This window comes from Musa acuminata, chromosome BXJ2-4 (assembly GCF_036884655.1).
Source record: "Musa acuminata AAA Group cultivar baxijiao chromosome BXJ2-4, Cavendish_Baxijiao_AAA, whole genome shotgun sequence".
Classification (NCBI taxonomy): Eukaryota; Viridiplantae; Streptophyta; class Magnoliopsida; order Zingiberales; family Musaceae; genus Musa; species Musa acuminata.
The window spans coordinates 45,992,507-46,008,366 of record NC_088341.1 but is presented as its reverse complement, the minus strand read 5'-3'; the positions used below and the strand labels follow the sequence as shown (position 1 = coordinate 46,008,366).

The 15,860-nt window shown below is 41.8% G+C and overlaps 2 protein-coding genes across 2 annotated transcripts; both read right to left on the bottom strand.

Moving 5' to 3' along the window:
- Positions 1-4,485: 4,485 nt before the first annotated feature.
- On the bottom strand, positions 4,486-7,579 carry LOC135609273 (glutamate receptor 2.7-like). The gene is made up of 5 exons (XM_065102381.1): positions 7,356-7,579; positions 6,049-7,271; positions 5,553-5,859; positions 5,104-5,471; positions 4,486-4,909 (listed from the first exon to the last, which is right to left on the bottom strand). Exons 1-5 carry the CDS (start codon positions 7,453-7,455, stop codon positions 4,523-4,525), a joined length of 2,385 nt encoding a protein of 794 aa, XP_064958453.1. The 5' UTR covers positions 7,456-7,579; the 3' UTR covers positions 4,486-4,522.
- A 1,598-nt stretch (positions 7,580-9,177) lies between these two features.
- Positions 9,178-10,203, bottom strand: LOC103983325 (putative CCR4-associated factor 1 homolog 8). Its single transcript, XM_009400548.2, has one exon. It carries the CDS (start codon positions 10,201-10,203, stop codon positions 9,178-9,180), a length of 1,026 nt encoding a protein of 341 aa, XP_009398823.2.
- Between the last annotated feature and the right edge of the window lie 5,657 nt (positions 10,204-15,860).

Here is a 15,860-nt window from a genome sequence, read left to right as displayed (position 1 = left end):
GCTCTTCGGCTTTACGCCACTCGAGACCACACCTACGCGGCCAGCCCGCCTGCGTCGTGCTCCTCGGCTCTTCGGCTTTACGCCACCCGAGACACACCCGCGCGGCCAGCCCGCCTGCGTTGTGCTCCTCGGCCCTCGGCTCTACGCCATCCCGAGACCACAACAGCGCGGTCACCCCGCCTGTGTCGTGCTCCTCGGCCCCCTTGCTCCCGAGGCACACCTGCGCGGTTCACCCGCCTGTCGTGTTGCTCGGCCCCCGGCTCCCGGGACACACCTGCGCGGCTCATCCGCCTGCATCGTGCTCCTCGGCCCCCAGCTCCCGGGACACACCTGCGCGGCTCATCCGCCTGCGTCGTGCTCCTCGGCCCCCAGCTCCCGAGGCGCGCCTGCGTCGTGCTCCTCGCCCCCGCGGCTCCGATCTCCCCGAAACTGCGTCCACACAGCCAGCCTACCTGGAGACAGAAGCCATGCATCGGACTTCCCCTACGTGACAACCGACGCATAGCTCCTTTCGGGGGGGGGGGGGGGGGGAATATGATATGACAAAAAATGGCAGACCCCACTCCCGGCAACGTCTCCCGCACGTGGACAGGTGCGGCGCCCCAGGGGGAGCAATGAGGGTGACGGTCTGCGTCCGGACGTCAGCCTCACTGAGCCCACAGCCCCCTCGGTTGACCCAGCACAGTCGGACGAGACAGAAGCAGGTAACGGTTGAAGCTCGCCCATACCCTGCGATCCTCCGGACCCCACACAACATCCTCGGCGATGTCGGACGCCATCAGAGGTACGGCCTTGACCGACGGGATGGCGTGCCCGGTAATGCCGAGCCCCCCTATAAACGTCCCCTAGCCAGAGGGAGTGGAGAAAAAAGAAGAAGAAAACTCTTCCTCCTCTAAAGACCGCCCCGACATCATTCTCTAACTTGATCGTCGAAGGGGTCGGGCCGAGCTTCCGACCCGACCTGCGTGCAGGAACGAAGACGGTGTCGCCTCTTCCCGGTGCTGCGGCGGAGCTTCCTCCCGACCCGAACTGTCGATCTAGCACCCCGAACGCCCGATCCCGACCGCAGGGAGACCCCGAGGGACGTCGCCTGAGATCCCCGACATCCGGACCTCAGAACCGAGCAGCGTCGGCCCCGAGGCCACGGCTTAAAAAAATTACTTACCGTAACACCTAGCACCACCTTTAGACTGAATATGAGTTGGACCCCAAAGGTCTGAATGAATATAGTCAAGAGTATCTTTCGTTTTGTGAACTGCCGGAGAATTGAAGCTCACTCTTTTCTTCTTTCCAAAAATACAGTGTTTACAAAAATCCAGTGGCCCAGTACTCTTTCCACAAAGTAGACCCCTTTTGCTCAATATGCTCAAACCTTTTTCGCTCATATGATCCAAACGCATATATCATAATTTGGTGATGTCAGAATCAGACAATGATGATGACGAAACTGCAACCGTACCTGTGATAGTAGTTCCCTGCAGAATATACAAGCTACCAGACCTATAAGCTTTCATAACAATAAGAGCACTTCTAAAAACTTTCATAACTCCACCTTCAGCTGTGTATTTACACCCAAAGGCCTCTAAGGTTCCTAAAGAGATGAGATTCTTTTTTAAATCAGGAACATGTCTAACATTAGTGAGCGTGCTCACAATACCATCATGCATTTTAATTCGGATTGTTCCTCTATCAACAACATCATATACTATATTATTGCCCATCAAAACAATTCCACCATTACAAGATTCATATGTGGAAAATAAATCTCTATTATGACACATGTGATAAGAACAATCCGAATCTAAAATTCATTCATTTTTAGACCTCGCCTGTCATCAGTAGCAAAGAAAATATTTTCATCACTCTCATCAGTTGCTACACTAGCTTTAGTAGGCTCAGTAGTTTTCTCAACAATTTTTTCCTTTTGCTTTAATTTATTTTTTAATTTAAAGCAATCAGATTTAATGTGTCCCATTTTATGACAATATCTGCATTCCAAATTTCTATGTCTAGATTTAGATCTACTACAGTCAAATTTTTTATTATCTATTCTCCCCCTAACATCCAGACCTTCAGCTTGATTCTCTCTACTTTCCCCAGTGATATCTCTGTTCTTAGATTTTAGTACAGATTTAATTTATTGATATGAAATTATTTCTTTTCCATAAATCATAGTATCACGGAAATGCTTAAAAGATTGGGGAAAAGAACACAAAAGTAATAGGGATGAGGATTTTATCCTCATCGTCAATTTTTGCATATATATTCTCTAAATCCATAACCAAGGAATCAAATTTATTAAGATATGAGAGTATAGATGTACCTTCAGTCATCCGAAGCATATACAAACTCTACTTTAAGTATAGATATACCTTCGTCTTGAATCCGAATGGTCTCCATCTTGAGTTGCCACATGCCGAAGTTGACATTTCTATCGAATTTCTCGACAACAATATTTGTTATTTTATTGTTGTCAAAAGATCTCAGAACCAGGCTCTGATACCAATTTGTTAGAGCTAGCCCCAAGAGATTTACCAAAAGATAATTTTGACAACCTAACAAAGACAATAAAGCGAAAAGATAAAAGTGACAAGAACACCAGATTTACGTGGTTCGATCAATTAACCTTGACCTACATCTACGAACGAAAGAGAAGCAAATTACTACTATAAAAGAGACTATGACAAATACCCAAAGTATAAGCCCAAACTATTTAATTGAGTGTGAATTTAAACCCTAAACAAATACTTAAATTTTTCTTGTGATATTACTTGTAGTGTCTCTAACTTCAAAGTTCAGATCCTTATTTATAAATTTAATAAGAGATAATAAACTAATTTTTCCGATGTGGGATTTTGGGACTTTCCAAACTAACACATAAAACGATGGAAATAGAATAGTTTCCTTCCCCTAATAGAATCCTACTAAAAGGTGGAGATTGAGGGATGATAGCTCACATGGGTCTTGGGATGCGCTGATACGATGATCCTTTTGGTGGACATCAAAGCTGTCTGCACCTTAGCGTTGATGAGATGAATCTATAGGTTGCTTCATGCACAAGGCAAAATGAGCAGCAGGACACTTGATGGAACCCTAAATAAAATAATATTATTATGACATATATATATATATATATATATATATATATATATATATATATATATATATATATATAATATGTCAGAATCCAAGCAGTCTTCAGCTGCACCATCTACCATTTGTATTATAATATTCAGACGTTATAAAACCATTTACCAGCACAACTAGAATATCTGAAATAATTATGTAGATATATCAATATGTTATGCTTTATTCTTGTGTTTAGGTTGATGCAATGAAACTTACCCGATCGGTGTTAGAGATGAGCAGTGATTGCTTGTCAATATGCTGTTGTATCAAAAGGAAGACAACTTCAGATCCTGATATCAATAGTCATTTATTGCTCACACTTAGATGATTTAAAATTCCGACTAAATTGAAGAGAGACATCAATAGATTTCGATTTCGGTGGTAATGATTATGATTGAAAGTATCATACAAATGATTAATCTAAGAAGTTTAATTTTCGATATGATTTTGGTAGAAATTTTATGACTGCCACGTCATCTTCTCACAACTCGGTTTAAATATAATTAATAAATTATTTTAAAATTTGTACACGTGAGCCTGGTCAAACCTCGCTTGACCGCCAATCGGACGGTTCGGACCCCATCAATCAATCAAGCATTCTATCCCATCCACAAGATCCCGGTGTGGTCAACAACAATGTCGATTTAATGCGACCAATCAATACTCGCTCAATTCATTTTGTCTGTGCGCTCGACCATAACAGCAGAGCAGCAAAAGGACCGAGAGGAATGCTGAAACCAAGACCTCCGGCACTCTTCGGTCTCATGTTTCCTCCGTGCTCGTTTGATGGCTCAGATCTGTCTTTTTGTGAGAATTCATTCTGATCTCTTTTCTTTCATACTTGAGATTCATGGTACGTGTATCAGCTTCATGTTGTCGACGTTGAATTTGACGTCGCCGTACCGGTCTTCCTCGGAAGCGTCGCGAGGCGTGGACCGGACGAATGCAGAAACTGTGTCTATGGATATGGCGACGTGGGAAAAAGTTCGACGAGAATAATCTGGAGCTGGGCGGCGATGTTATCGTTCACGACTGTGACTGCCTCGAGCTACATCTAGTGGAAGAGTACTCTCTTGTCGTGAACTCAAGCTCGATCAAAAGATCATGGGTGGTGATGGGGTGAATGGCCGGGTGAGCTCTCGTCGTCAACATATACGGCGGCTGAGGGTTTCTGAGCCATAGTAGGATTAGAAATACATATTTCTTAACGAGCTCGACTCCCATTCTTACTATGATTAGGTAAACATATTGGTTCGACTAATAACAAGACCAATGTATCATAATGTTTATCGTGTAGAGCACTACTACATATCCATGAATCAATCTAAGGTTGTCTATTTATTGTTGACACAAGCATGTGAGTACTAGTATATACATTTCATATATATTTGTCTTAAACGATATCAATGGTGTTTGCATGATGATTATCTTCTTGGTGTGAAGATATCTGCACCACCTTGGGAAGCTCTAAACCTTCTCTTGGACTGAGATTTCTGGTGGAACGCCAAAGCACCATAAAGCTGCGGCGCAGGACTGCTACCGATGTGCCGGTCCCGTTCAGAAGCAAGACGATGGTGGAGGTGCAGCCCGTGAAGAGGAAAAGTGCCCAGAAGCAGTCCAGGCTGAGGCTGTCACTCTCCCTCTTGTCGTCCAGTGGGGGGGAGTTGGACAAGGTAATGGTGAACCATTTGTTTTCCAGCTCTTTCAGTGTCCCGTTCTCTTCTAGTTGTAGTATGACTTCGGAGAAGTCGTCCGCCAGAAGAGAATGTTCAGGGAACACCTGTGTCGGAGAAGAAGATTGATATGAACAGAAGTGCTCGGTTGGGGAATGCATATTCCTAAAGTATCTGTTAAAATGCTTGGTTAAGAAAAATAAGAAAGCATCTCTATCTGTCGACGAAATGCATGATTGCTAGGATGCCATCTCAACCATGTAGCATAATTGGATCAGCAGAGCAAAGTAGTAATACTCACAAAGCCGAAGCCTCCGAGCCTGTGTGTCTCCCCAATGACACTGAAATCTTGATGCTGGGAGAGGAAGACCCTGAGATACGGCGTCTCGAGGTAGGCCGCCGTGATGTTCCCACTCTTGAAGGCTTTGACGTATTCTTCTGGTTGGCCAATCGTCTCAATTCTGCTCTTGTTATAGTGCAACACTTGCTGAAGGTACTTGGGAACGAACGAGTCTCCATCACAGCCAACCCTACTGCCTGGTGGCACCGGTTCCAGCTTCTCAATGATTAAAATGGAGCTGAGGTTGGCCGTGAAGCTGGTCGTCAAGATCAACACCACGACAAGCCAAACTATAACCACTGTTTTCGCGTAATAGCTATAAACCCTCTCTGCACGGTGAAAATAAATCGAGTTACGAGTTAAACAGACGAAGATGACATGCGACGGCAGGCGGCTCCGGTTTTGCTCACCGTGGGCGAAGAAGATGCTGGAGAGGATTAACCAAAGCGTAGCTTGGAGCTGCACCCACGGAGTGCCGTGGAACTCGGGGTTGCTCTCGCGCTCCAGGTACCAGACGACGCCCGCGGTGTAGACGAGGGTGGCAAGGATCAGAAACCACACCTCCTTGGTGAATGGCTTCGTGAGCACCCATGGCGTGTGGTTAGGCTTCACAGGGACCAACATGGAAAGGCCGGATGAGAGGAAGGGCTCAGTAAACGTAGCATTCACTGCCCGCTTTGCTAGGATTGTGATGTCCCCCACCACAGCATCCACTTCCTGCAAGAATACGTTTCTCGCATCAGAATTGATATAACGAGAACTGCTCGCTTTCGTCTGCTTCCACGTAGTTTCCTTTTATATAAGAAAGTCTTACGAAGTCGTCTCGGTCGACCTTCTCATTTTTAATGATCTATATAAGAAAGTCTACGAAGAAAGAGTCAAAGTCAACAGAGATGTGTATGGTACCTGGGAAGGGACCTTATTAACGAGATCATCATAGGAGCCATTGAAAGCTTCGAACTCATAGATTAGATCATAGTTGAGGTGTTTCAGAATCTCCCGGAAGACATCCATGCAGAATCCAGTAGGCTGCAGCTTCCCATCTTTGTCATACTCCACCTTAACGAATTGATCGAAGGATGTGGCATTAGGTATTCCAATCTTCAACGTTCCCCATCCTCCTGGGATCTTGTCTGTGTCTCCCGGCCAGAAAACTGGACGCAAGACGTCTAGCCTTATGTCTGCTTCGTCCTCAAAGAAACCATGTCCTTCTGACCAAAACCCTAGGTCCTTGTAACTCTTCCCTACTACGTTTAGCACACGAAAGGTCGAGTGGCTTCGCCACTCAGGTAAAAGCCCATCTCTTGTGAATTCTATAAAGCCGCTCAAACCAGTAAAGTTGGTCGAGAGGTTACCTTGTAACGTTGTGACACTTCCGGTCTCAGCCTTAGTTGCTATTGCTGCTGATGCGTTGGCGATAGCGTGCACTGCATCATATGCTCCGACTGCATGCCTCCCTGGTTCGAAAAGATGCTCCCCTTTGAGCTCGTACTCTTGCTTGAATCGTCGCCGGAAATCAGAAGAGAAGTTGTGGTAGGAGCTGGTGGTGGTGTTGAAGTAGGTGCTGATTCCGATCACGCCTTGCATGTAGGAAGAGATGAAGGAAGGGGTGAGAGTGGAGTCGAGGAGGGCGGTGACGTCGTCATTCACGAGCCATACATGATCCTTGGCCATCATTCCCATATCGTTTGCCTGCTCGAACAATTCCACGGTCAGCTCTAGTGAGGATCGGATGAGGACGAACACCTTCGATAGGTGTCGCGGAATGCCCGTCAACGTTCGGCGGATCATATCGGTTGCGTTAGAGACTGTGCGCAATGGTGGGAAGGCTATATGGTAGTCGATCTGTGAACCACTGTCTCGAAGAGCATCGGAAAAGAGATCGAGGACTCCGGAGGAACTGCCATATATATCTTTTTCGTAGATGACGATGACTCGCCTCCAGTTAAACGATCTTATGATGGCAGCAAGACAGCGCATCTCGCCAGTGGCTGGATACGACATCTGAACCACGAACGGCATGGTCGATGACCAGGTTGGTGTTGCGGCAAGAGATAGTATCGTTGCGACGTCGGGCCATGTTCCGATGCCGATGATTGCATCCGCTCCCCAGCTAATGAGATCTTTAGCTGCAAACCCACAAACGCACGCATGCATGCCATTAGCAACAAAGAAGCAGCTAATCCATGACACAAGCGGAATCAACGTACTACCTCTTGTGATCACTTCGAAGGGATCGCTGCTGTTTAATTCGCTGACACCCAGAAAAATTGGCGAAGAAGAGGAGTTGAAATGTTGGGCTGCGATCTCCATCGCCACCTTCTGTTCCCTTCCGATGCGTAAAGTGGTGTTGACTATCGCACCAATATTAATATTAGCTGCTCCGGTTAGAAAGAGAGCTGATGAGAGGAAGAGGATCGAGAAAAACAAACTCTGGCTTCCAAACATTTTGGCAATGGAGATGATCATAGAAAAAAAAAAGACAATGAACTCTGAGGAATATATCATGGAATGACGGAGGAAGGATCTAGGAAAGTAGTATGTGAGAAAGAGACAGGATATCAAGTATTTACATGATAGAAAACGTCAACCAGTAAATTACATACACAAGTTATATGGTCGATCATATAATTGCAAGTTTCTATTTTTTCTGCAGCTTCCTCGCAAGTGCAAGCTTGGAAGAACATAAATTCTTGACATTGAAGTTTATGGCGTGAGACAGAAGTCACCATACAATTCAGTATCATCTGGAAGATCGAATTTTTCTTGACAAGAAGCTCAAATCTCAGCCTCGGATGGACGAAGAAGAAGGAGAATAAACTGCACAAAATAGGCTGATAGATACACCTGCAGATTTTTTTGGGCACATATGGACGAAGGCTTAACACCGAAGTTGTTGACTTATGCAGGCTTATCACCGCAAGTATGCCTGTCATGTCAGTATCATATGGACTATCGGATTGCTTGATACGAAGCTTAACTGCTGACTTCGGACAGATAACCGGAAGACAGCAGTTTGGGGAATTCGAGCCACTATATGCGAGCCTCTTTATCAAATTTTCCTCACAGTACCTACTTCTTTGCCTAATTCCCAATATACCTATGATTTGTTAGCCAATCATTTATACATTGTTCCCCCTCCCTTTCCTTCCCATTTTTCTAGCCCTAGTTACAATATATATATATATATATATATATATATATATATATATATATATATATATATATATATATATATATATATATATATATTGGTATTACTAAAAACACTATAACTAAGTACAAAAATATTATGAGTTTTTTTCAGGTTAAGTCCTATACTTGGTATAGGATTCATAAATATTTTTCAAATATTTTTTCATCGGTATACATGAGCAAGTTTGATAAGTATTTTTCTAACTTTTTTTTTAATCCATTTCCCTTATAGACCTTATAGTAATTTTTAAAATGTCCTAAACACAATCTAAGTCAAATTATTTGAAAATCTATTTTCGTGTTTATAGCAGTCTTATTCATGGTCAACGAATCGAGAATAAAAAAGAGTATAGTGAAGGTTTCTGCAGAGAAAAAATAATATTATAATAAAGAGATTCTGCCGAGGAAGGTTCATCATTATCGAGGCATTTTGCTTGTTCTGTGTATCATGCTACATGATATATGGAGATTGAAAGGCTTGGTTTCTCTGGAGGGTTCGCAGGCTGCCATGGAAGCAAAATGACAGCCTCGGTAAATCCATGCATATTTTTGTTCTCAGTTCTTATGATGAGAAAAACATTGGTGTTCATTTCATATCAGTGAGGACAAAACGACACAATGCATTAAAGAGCTACAAACAGGATTTTCTGTATATAAAGAGATATAAACAATGCAATAAAGAGATATAAACAGGACAAAACATCTGATCTAAGTTGCACACAAGTGAGGCCATCGACTCCAAGACGCACTGCAAGGAAGTAATAAGACTTGTGAATACGAGGACGACGACTCACTGGGACACTAAAAGAAGTCATCCCTATACCTATTAATACTCAAAGCTTAACGCCTAACTTTCACGTTCCCCATCCCGGAAACGTAGCCGTGGCATGAAAGGGTGCTTTGCTGTTGTTGGGACTCCGGTGAACTCGGAACCCCATGAGCTTGATGCAACGGCGGGCCGACTTGAGGTAGGAACACAAACATCGGGGTGGGGGGGAGGGGAGGGATTCCACTGTGAGCTTGGAACCCGTACTGCCCAACGTAGTCTGGATGATAGACCATGGTACCTCTTTGATACCTCTTCTTGCTCTCCGTGCAACTGTTCTCTAAGCCATAAAGAACAGAGACGAACCTCTCGTTCCCTCCGATGTTATACCTCCGATTCATCTCGTTGAACACTCTGCTAATTGATAGACTGTCGTATGCCGCTTGATGAGGGTTCCCATCTTGTTCCACTACCAGTTCTTGTGCAAGCCTCGTCAGGCCAAATTCTCTTCCGCTTAATCCATCGCAATACTTTGCTATATACTTGATGTCGTATAATGCACCGAAAACTCGCCTCGCTGCAGTTATAAACTCCCTCAACGTAGGAGGCAGCGGCGCTCCTCCGGTGATCAGCTTGATCACGTAGGCCACATCGTAGAGGCCATGGAAGGTGACATAAACGGAGCCGTAGCGTCTATCAAAGAGCTTGTTGCGCAAAACATTGCTCCACTTGTCGCCATTGATCCCGTTTCGCCGGTTTCCCTCGAGGTCGTGGCCGCTCCGGCGCAACAGCTCGAGCGACTTAGGCGACGAAGGATGCACCGAGGGATCGAAATCAGAGAAGTTGAACTGCCAGCAGCAGCCCTGCCATGGAGTGCTGCCGTTCTCATCGAATAACGTGATTCCGAGCTGTATCAGCTTCATGTTGTCGACGTTGTATTTGACGTCGGCATACCGATCTTCCTCGGAAGCATAGGGAGGCGTCGGCCGGATGAATCCAGGGAATTCTGTATCTATGGCAGCATAACGAAAAGATCGACGGAGATCGACCAGAAGATCGAGCTGGGAGGCGATGTTTTCGGTGACGACCGTCACTGCCATGAGAAAACTCGATCTAATGGATGGGTGGTGAGTCGTCCTCATCCTCATTATACATATATATATATAAGGGTTAGAAGCAGCGAATCATCCGACTCCGACTCGGAGGAAGATAGGTACGTTGCGACTCCGACTCGGAGGAAGATCGGTACATTGCGACTCCGACTCGGACTCCGAGGCATAGGCAACAACCTCGACAAGCTGCAAGTTGCGATGCTCAGGATTTGATCGGTACTCAGCAGCGCAGAGAAAACCCAATCGGTCGGCATGGTGGGGTGGATGAAGGAGCTCAGAGTCGTCGCTTATGATGCCGAAGACCTTCTCGACGAGTTAGAATATCGCCGCCTTCGACAGCAACTGGACGGTGAAAGCAGCAGTCCGGTGAGTGCTTCCTTGTCTCCAACTTGGAGGCTGATAGGGATGTGGCCACCCGAGCCGGTGGCCTCCTTTCTTCAAGTTTCTTTAGCTTCAAAGGTGGCGGCAACTCCTCCGACCAGGAGGCAGCTGCTGCTTCCTCGGCTCCCAGACCATGTAACGTGGAAGTGCAGCATAAGGAATTCGTCACACACTATGGCAAACATGACCCACTGCACGATCTGGCACAGTCTGTTTCCGGAGATGAATGCATCAGAGTCGAAGAACCTGAATGGGTGCAGGCTTCGTAGTTTACCTTGGGGCATGAGGAACCTGGTAAGTTTGCGGCATCTGATAAATTAATTTCCGACATAGCAGAGATCGGGAGACTGACCTGCCTTGAGAGATTACATGTTTTCAAAGTTAGAACCGAAGCTGGGTATCCGATAACAGAGTTGAGGGACCTGAACGAGCTTCGAGGTGTTGGAATTAAACTTGTTCAAATGTCATAAAGAGGTTAATTGCATCAAGAGTGAGATTCATTACATTAAGAAGACATAAAAGTCTATAGAAGAATAAGTCAAATTGCTTATTGGTTCTTGAAATGGTTTCTTGAAAGAGAATGATTCATCTTGAATACAATTAATATAATGTATCTTGGGTGACTATATAAACCCCATATGTTGGATCATGAGAAAGATAGAGTTTCTGAAATTATAAAAGTGTTTTTCTTGAGAGAAATATAGAAGATTGAAGCTTGTCATACTCTTCCTTTATTTGATATCTCTATCCTCTCTTCTTATCAACATCAACATTTGGTATCAGAACCAAGTTATGGCCTCTTTCTCAAGTGTCATCCAACTCTAGATCCCCAGATTGACAAAAGAAAATTATGACATATGGTGCATCCAAATGAAGGTTCTTCTAGGCTCCCAAGATGTATGAGAGTTTATAGAAGATGGATTTGCTGAACCAAGTCCAGCATAAGAAGGAGCAATGAATGCAGAAGGAAGAAAACAACTCAAAGAAAGAAGGAAGAAGGTAAAGAAACTTCGAAGGAGGCTTGGGAAATGCTTCAAAGAGCATTCGGTGGTGTTGATAAGGTAAAGAAACTTCGTCTACAAGTTTTACGAGCCGAGTTTGAGAAATTACAACAAGGTACTTCTGAAACCATTTCTGATTACTTCTCAAAAATCATTTCTATTGTTCATCAAATGAGACGAAATGGTGAACAAGTAAATGATAAGAGAGTAATAAAAAAAATATTGAGATCTCTAGATCCAAAATTTGATTTTATTGTTGTTGCGATCGAAAAATCTAAAGATTTAGAAAAAATATCTTTAGAAGAACTTATGGGTTCCTTCAAGTTCATGAACAAAGGATTGTAAAAAGAAGAGAAGACAAAACTATGTAGCAAGCATTACAAACGAAGCTTACTCTTGAAAATAAACGAGAATCAAATTCTCAATGAGGAAGAGGACGAGAACAAAGAGGAAGAGGAGGCAGAAATTAGACCAATCAAGAATCTCCAAATATTGAAGGTGGTGGAGAAAATTCTAACCAAAGAGGCCGAGGTTATGGTCGAGGACGTGGCCGAGGCCGTGGACGTGGTAGAAACTCTAAAAGGTCTGAAATACAATGCTATGTTTGCAAAAGGTATTGACATTACTTTTATGAATGTTATTATAATTCTAACAATCAAGGTGATAAGGCAAATTTTGTTGAGGAAGAAAAGAAGGAAAATCAAGTTTTGCTAATGAGTTATTAAAATTTGAAAAATGATCACATGTGTGGCATCAAAGAGCTATTTTCAGAAATGGATACAAGTTATTCCGGGAATATTATATTTGGTGATTTGTCTCAAAGGCCAGTAAGAGGCAAAGGTAAAATTCTCCTTGAACTTAATAATGGCAAGAACTTATGCATTTCAAATGTTTATTATGTTCCTGATATGGAAAATAATATTCTAAGCTTGGGACAATTACTTGAAAAAGGTTATGATATTGAGATGAAAGATATGACTCTCTCAATTCGTGACAAGAATAAAACATTGATATCACATATGAAAATGACAAGGAATAGAATGTTTCCTCTACATTTAAGTATTTTTTATCAATCAAATTATTTTAAAGCTAATATTGAGGATATCTCTACACTTTAGCATCTTAGATATGCTCACTTAAATTTTGAGGCTTTGAAATTTCTATAGAAGTATAATATGGTGACAGGAATGCCAAAAATTGATCGCCCAACAAAATTGTGTGAAGTATGTGTCATGGGTAAGCAAGAAAGAAAGCCTTTCAAAGTAAGAAGGACAAAAAGAGCATGGAATCGACTTGATCTGATACACTCAGATGTTTGTGGCCCTATCAATCCAGTATCACTTGGAGGAAGCAGGTATTTTCTTACCTTCACTGATGATCATAGTGGAAAAACTTGGGTTTACACGTTAAAAGAAAAGAAAGAAGTTTTAAGCAAATTCAAAGAATTTAAGGATTTGGTTGAAAGACAAATTGTTGTAAGATTAAATGTTTAAGAACAGATAGGGTGGTGAATATATATCAAATGAATTTGAAAGTTTTTGTAGAAATAATGGAATTCTACATCAATTCACCATGCCACACACACATCAACAAAATGGTGTCTCAGAAAGAAAAAATAGGACTATCCTTAATATGGTCCGATGTATGTTAAAGAAAAAAAAAATTATGAAAGATTTTTGGGGTGATGCTGTTGCTTGTGCAGTTTATTTACTTAACAGGTTTTCGACAAAGCAAATTGGTAATGTTACACCAGAAGAAGCATGGAGCTTACAAAAACCAAGAGTTGATCATTTGAGGATTTTTGGAAGTGTTGCATTTGCCAAGATACCAGAAGAGAAGAGAACCAAATTAGAGGATAAAAGTCAAAAATGCATTTTACTAGGTTATCCAGAAAATTCCAGTGGTTACAAACTCTACAATCCTATCACAAACAAAGTTGTGATGTCAAGAGATGTTGAGTTTGACGAACAACAAATTTGGAATTGGAAAAGTGATGAGCAGCATAAGAAAACTGTAGTTTCAGAAGAAGATGATATAATACAAGCAAGCACTGAAGTTGCTTTGCCAGAATCATCACCTAGATCAGCTAGGTCACATGATTCAAGAAGTCCAATTATAAGAAGGACAAGACCGATTCAGGACCTATACGATGTGACTCGAACGATTGATACTAACAATGATGAACTTTCTTTATTTTGTCTTTTTGCATGATATGATCCATTAACCTTCGAAGAAGCTTATAGAGATGAAAAATGGCGACAAGCTATGAATGAAGAGATTCATACAATTAACAAAAATAATACATGGGAGCTTACTACACTTCCAGAAGACCACCAAGCTATCGGTGTTAAGTGGATCTTCAAAACAAAAAGAAATGCAAAAGGAGAGGTAGAGAAATACAAGGCCAGATTGGTTGCGAAGGGATATAAACAACATTATGGGATTGATTATGAAGAAGTATTTGCGCCAGTTGCTCGATTGGAGATAGTAAGGTTACTTATCTCTCTAGCAGCTCAAATGAAATGGAAGATTTTACAAATGAATGTCAAATCAGTATTTCTTAATGGAATTCTTGAAGAAGAGGTATATATTCAACAACCCCCTGGTTTTATTATTCAAGAACAAGAAGACAAAGTATACAAGTTAAAGAGAGCTCTTGGCTTAAACAAGCCCCACGAGCATGGAATTCTCGAATAGATACTTATTTTATTCAAAATGATTTTTCTAAATGTCCACATGAACATGCTCTCTATACGAAATATAACTCTAATGGAGATATCTTGTTTGTATACCTATACGTAGATGATTTAATATTTACAGGCAATAGTAGCTCCATGATTATAGATTTTAAGCACTCTATGAAAAAGAAGTTTGAGATGATCGACTTGGGCTTAATGACTTATTTCCTTGGTATCGAAGTTATACAAGATAATAAAGAAATTTTTATCTCACAAGAAAATTATGCAAATGAGGTTTTAAAGAAGTTTTCTATGGAAGATTGTCATCTTACAGATACACCTGTTGAATATGGCACCAAATTGACCAAGGAAGGTGAAGGTACATATATTAATCCAACTTATTATAAAAGTCTAGTTGGATGTTTAAGGTATTTGACATGCACTCGACCGGATATACTATTTGAAATTGGTTTAATAAGTAGATTTATGAAAATTCCAAAGACATCTCATTTAAATATCGCTAAAAGAATTTTACGATATATCAAAGGAACAATTGAGTATGGAATGTTCTATTCATCATCTAAAAAGTTGGAGCTCATTAGATATAGTGATAGTGATTGGGCCGGAAGCTATGATGATCGGAAGAGTACAACTGGATTTGTATTTTGTTTTGGTGAAGCTACATTCACTTGGTCTTCAAAAAAGCAACGAATCGTTGCTCTATCAAGTTGTGAAGCAGAATATATAGCAGCTTCTTCTAGTGTTTGTCATGCAATATGACTAAGAAGATTACTCCAAGAACTTCATATGCCACAGGAGAAGCCAACCAATATTTATGTTGATAACAAATCAGCTATTGCCTTAGCCAAGAATCCAGTCTATCATGAAAGATCGAAGCATATCGATACAAGATTTCATTTCATAAGAGATCATATCAAAAATAAAGAAGTGGAGATACATCATGTCAAGATAAGTGAACAAGTGGCTGATATACTCACAAAACCTCTTAAATTTGAAATATTTCAACAACTTCGAAAGAAACTTGGTATGCTAGATGGAACAAGTTTAAGGGGGGAGAATGTTGGAATTAAACTTGTTCAAATATCATAAAGAGGTTCATTGCATCAAGAAAGAGATTCATTACATCAAGAAGAAAAAATGGATTAAAAGTCTATAAAAGAATAAGTCAAATTGGTTATTGGTTCTTGAAAGGGTTTCTTGAAAGAGAATGATTCATTTTGAATATAATTAATATAATGTATCTTGGGTGACTATATAAACCCCATATGTTAGGTCATGAGAAAGATAGAGTTTCTGAAATTGTAAAAGTGTTTTTCTTCAGAGAAATATAGAAGATCGAAGCTTGTCATACTCTTCCTCTATTTGATATCTCTATCCTCTCTTCCTATCAACATCAATACGAGGATCCCTTTACGTGTGGAATCTAGAGAATGTGGAGAGTAAGAACAAGGCAAGTGAGGCCATGTTAAACGGCAAAGAGCATCTTAGTGTTCTGCAGTTACAATGGCAATCTGGTGAAAGGAATCAGGTGGTGGATGATGATGATGAAGTTCTCGAAGGCCTT

Excerpts from the sequence above, each read along its gene's own strand:
- LOC135609273 (XM_065102381.1), bottom strand. The coding sequence starts at position 7,455 with ATGGAGATCGCAGCCCAACATTTCAACTCCTCTTCTTCGCCAATTTTT. Across the intron at positions 5,860-6,048 it reads TTAATAAGGTCCCTTCCCAG|GAAGTGGATGCTGTGGTGGG; the intron begins GTACCATACACA and ends GTATTCTTGCAG. Across the intron at positions 4,910-5,103 it reads GGCTCGGAGGCTTCGGCTTT|GTGTTCCCTGAACATTCTCT; the intron begins GTGAGTATTACT and ends TCTCCGACACAG.
- LOC103983325 (XM_009400548.2), bottom strand. The coding sequence starts at position 10,203 with ATGGCAGTGACGGTCGTCACCGAAAACATCGCCTCCCAGCTCGATCTT.